This window comes from Ptychodera flava, chromosome 2 (genome assembly GCF_041260155.1).
Source record: "Ptychodera flava strain L36383 chromosome 2, AS_Pfla_20210202, whole genome shotgun sequence".
In the NCBI taxonomy this organism is placed as follows: domain Eukaryota; kingdom Metazoa; phylum Hemichordata; class Enteropneusta; family Ptychoderidae; genus Ptychodera; species Ptychodera flava.
Genome location: NC_091929.1, coordinates 11,626,835 through 11,629,394, shown reverse-complemented (window position 1 = coordinate 11,629,394; position 2,560 = coordinate 11,626,835). Strand labels below are relative to the sequence as shown.

The 2,560-nt window shown below is 38.7% G+C and overlaps 1 protein-coding gene across 1 annotated transcript; it reads right to left on the bottom strand.

Annotated features, from left to right (window-relative positions):
• Window positions 1-631: 631 nt before the first annotated feature.
• LOC139114562 (leucine-rich repeat and fibronectin type-III domain-containing protein 5-like) lies at window positions 632-2,331 on the bottom strand. Its single transcript, XM_070676364.1, has one exon. The coding sequence runs from the start codon at window positions 2,329-2,331 to the stop codon at window positions 1,237-1,239; it is 1,095 nt and encodes a 364-aa protein (XP_070532465.1). The 3' UTR covers window positions 632-1,236.
• Window positions 2,332-2,560: the final 229 nt, after the last annotated feature.

The following is a 2,560-nucleotide window of genomic DNA, read 5'->3' as shown; positions in this document are numbered from 1 at the left end:
AACGGAAATTTTAGGATCTCGATGGGCATTCTACAAGAAAAAACTTAAGAAAACGAGGGACAACCTCAGTAGCCTTTTTCAGTGTTTTAAGGTGGTATGCACATCGAAAGTGATCGACGTGAACTGTCACCTAAAATGTCCCCTTGAAACATTTAACCATTCTCCTGCAAATATCTTAAATAAAGATGGGGATCGGATCACAGTGCACAGGTTTGTGCTAGGGAATCAATTTACTCAACTTTTACACGATACCTGAAATTCAAAATGATGGCCAACCCAGTGTTAACTCTGAAGCGAAAAATACTATTTCGATTTTCACAAAAACTAAGACGGTGAAACATTTTCTTGCACCCAGAGCTTGAAAGAAGCCACCGAAAGTGATAGGACAGAAGAAATATTTGAAATAAATATGAGAGCCTGTATATCTGCCTCCGATGTGCATTCTACTTGCCGGGAAATTCTCTCAAAATAGAAGATACGTTGTCGAGAAAGGAAAGGGACTCGGTTTTTGATTCGGACATTCTGTCAACACTACTTTTGTCGAAAGATACGCCTTGTGCTTCAATAGCAGACGTACATATCATGGAAACAGCACCTTGCGGCTGCGGATCATATTATGCCTACAACGATATCAGGATAAAAATTTATTCTACATTGTAAAAATATGACAACAATGAAAATAAAAGAGTGTCTGTTAATATTAAAATGAAAGAGCTGATATACAAATGTCAACGGTGGTAATACAGCAAATTTAAGAACAAAAGAAAAGGTTACTAACAATGAATTTAAACATAATGATTATAGAGAAACAATATTAAACAATAGACAGATCATTCACGTGGTCAAACTTACCAGAACTGAAAAACATGACATAAGTGGTTGTGAAAATAATTCTAAGAAATTCTATTCCCTTATGATGATGAGATATATGTTAACTGTTTCAAAAATTGAAATATTTGAAGGAAATAATGGACTAAGGAAGATATACAAACATTGACTACAATGCAAATTAGCACACGTTCATTTGATCTCATACAGTACGTGAAAAAAGAAAAATATACGATACTCAGTCCATGCAGGCACTGTAAGCCTCTACATTGTATTATGCCTAGGAAGGGTTTTCCAATGTTAATAAAATCAGAAAGGTTTGATATTATCAATGTTCAAGTTTGTCAAATTAAAAAAAGGTTATCATATAGCGATTAATCTCCACGACACAGCGATTGACACTTGTAATTATTCAGAGATGTCTTCCATTCCCACGATAGGACTATCTTCAGCAGTTTGGCGCCCTCTAACTTTCCTAACAAAGATCAAAACAAAATACGCCATCAACGACGCTATGACTCCAAAAACAAAGCAGCCAATGCCAGTACCGATAAGCTGTCCTTTACTATAGGAGGCATCCATTTCAATCTCATGACCGTCGACTGGCGTGTTGTGGGTGCTGTTATCACAGACCAATTCACTGAAGGGAATATTCCATAGATTTTTGCCTTTTAATCTTTCAGGTCGATCACAGTAAAAGGAGTCGGCGAGGAAACGTGGATGTGAAGTCCACACTCTCTTCAAGTCAGCCATCTGACAGTCACACACCCATGGGTTCCCAACAACTGCCAGGTATCCGTATGTGGCGATGCGTTCCTCAATAAACGAGGCCAGGGAAACAGGAAAATGACGGATTTTATTTCCTCGGAGTATTATAGAGCCTATTTCGAGAGCTTCAGGTAGATCGTTGACACTCACTACTTCGATTTCATTGTGATTTATTGACAAGGAGGCAAGAGACATTTGTCCCTTCAGCTCTGGAATACGTTTCAGATTGTTAAAACCCAAGTGAAGATAGTTTAATTCAATTAGATGACTAAATACCCCGTTTGGTAATTCAGAGAGACTATTGTGGTTCATTAGAAGAATTGTTAATCTTGAGAGACCCCAGAAGGCCTCCTTTTCGATTCGTGATATATCGTTGTATCCAAGGTCAAGGTAAACCAAGCTAGATAAATTTTGCAGTTGTTTCCCCTGAAAATGCGTGATTCTATTGTGAGACAGCCTGAGATCAGTAACATTTGATAACATACGTGTTGGTATATCTGTAAGATTTTTACTCCTGCACTCAATATTGGTGTCCTTTGGCACCCAATCGCCAGCGGTGCCATTGGCTGACGAGTTTCCGTCTGTTCCCGACAAGTCCACGTAGTATTCGTCAAAACAAGTACAAGGGATATCCCCACAGTCTATGTAGTCGTGCTTCATATATGACAGACAGTATTTCACTTGGAGAAAAATCGCAACACATGCGATCAAGAGAGAAAACACACGCGTTGCCATTGTCACAAGGGGCACTTCATCTGTTCCGACCTTCAGTTGTTGATTAAAAGTTGATGTCGCCTCAAGACAGTCCTCTTCTAATTTTTCTAATGCCACAAACTGAAGCACCAGCTCTGTTAAGAAATAAAGGAGTGGGTCTGAATTTGTTAAAACTGGCAAGACAGACAATTAGCCTGGGAAACACTGGAAATATGCGAAACGTATGTGATATTTCTTGTCATTCATGTCA

Bases quoted from the DNA above. Each gene is read 5' to 3' on its own strand.
- LOC139114562 (XM_070676364.1), bottom strand. From the start codon at position 2,331: ATGGCAACGCGTGTGTTTTCTCTCTTGATCGCATGTGTTGCGATTTTT.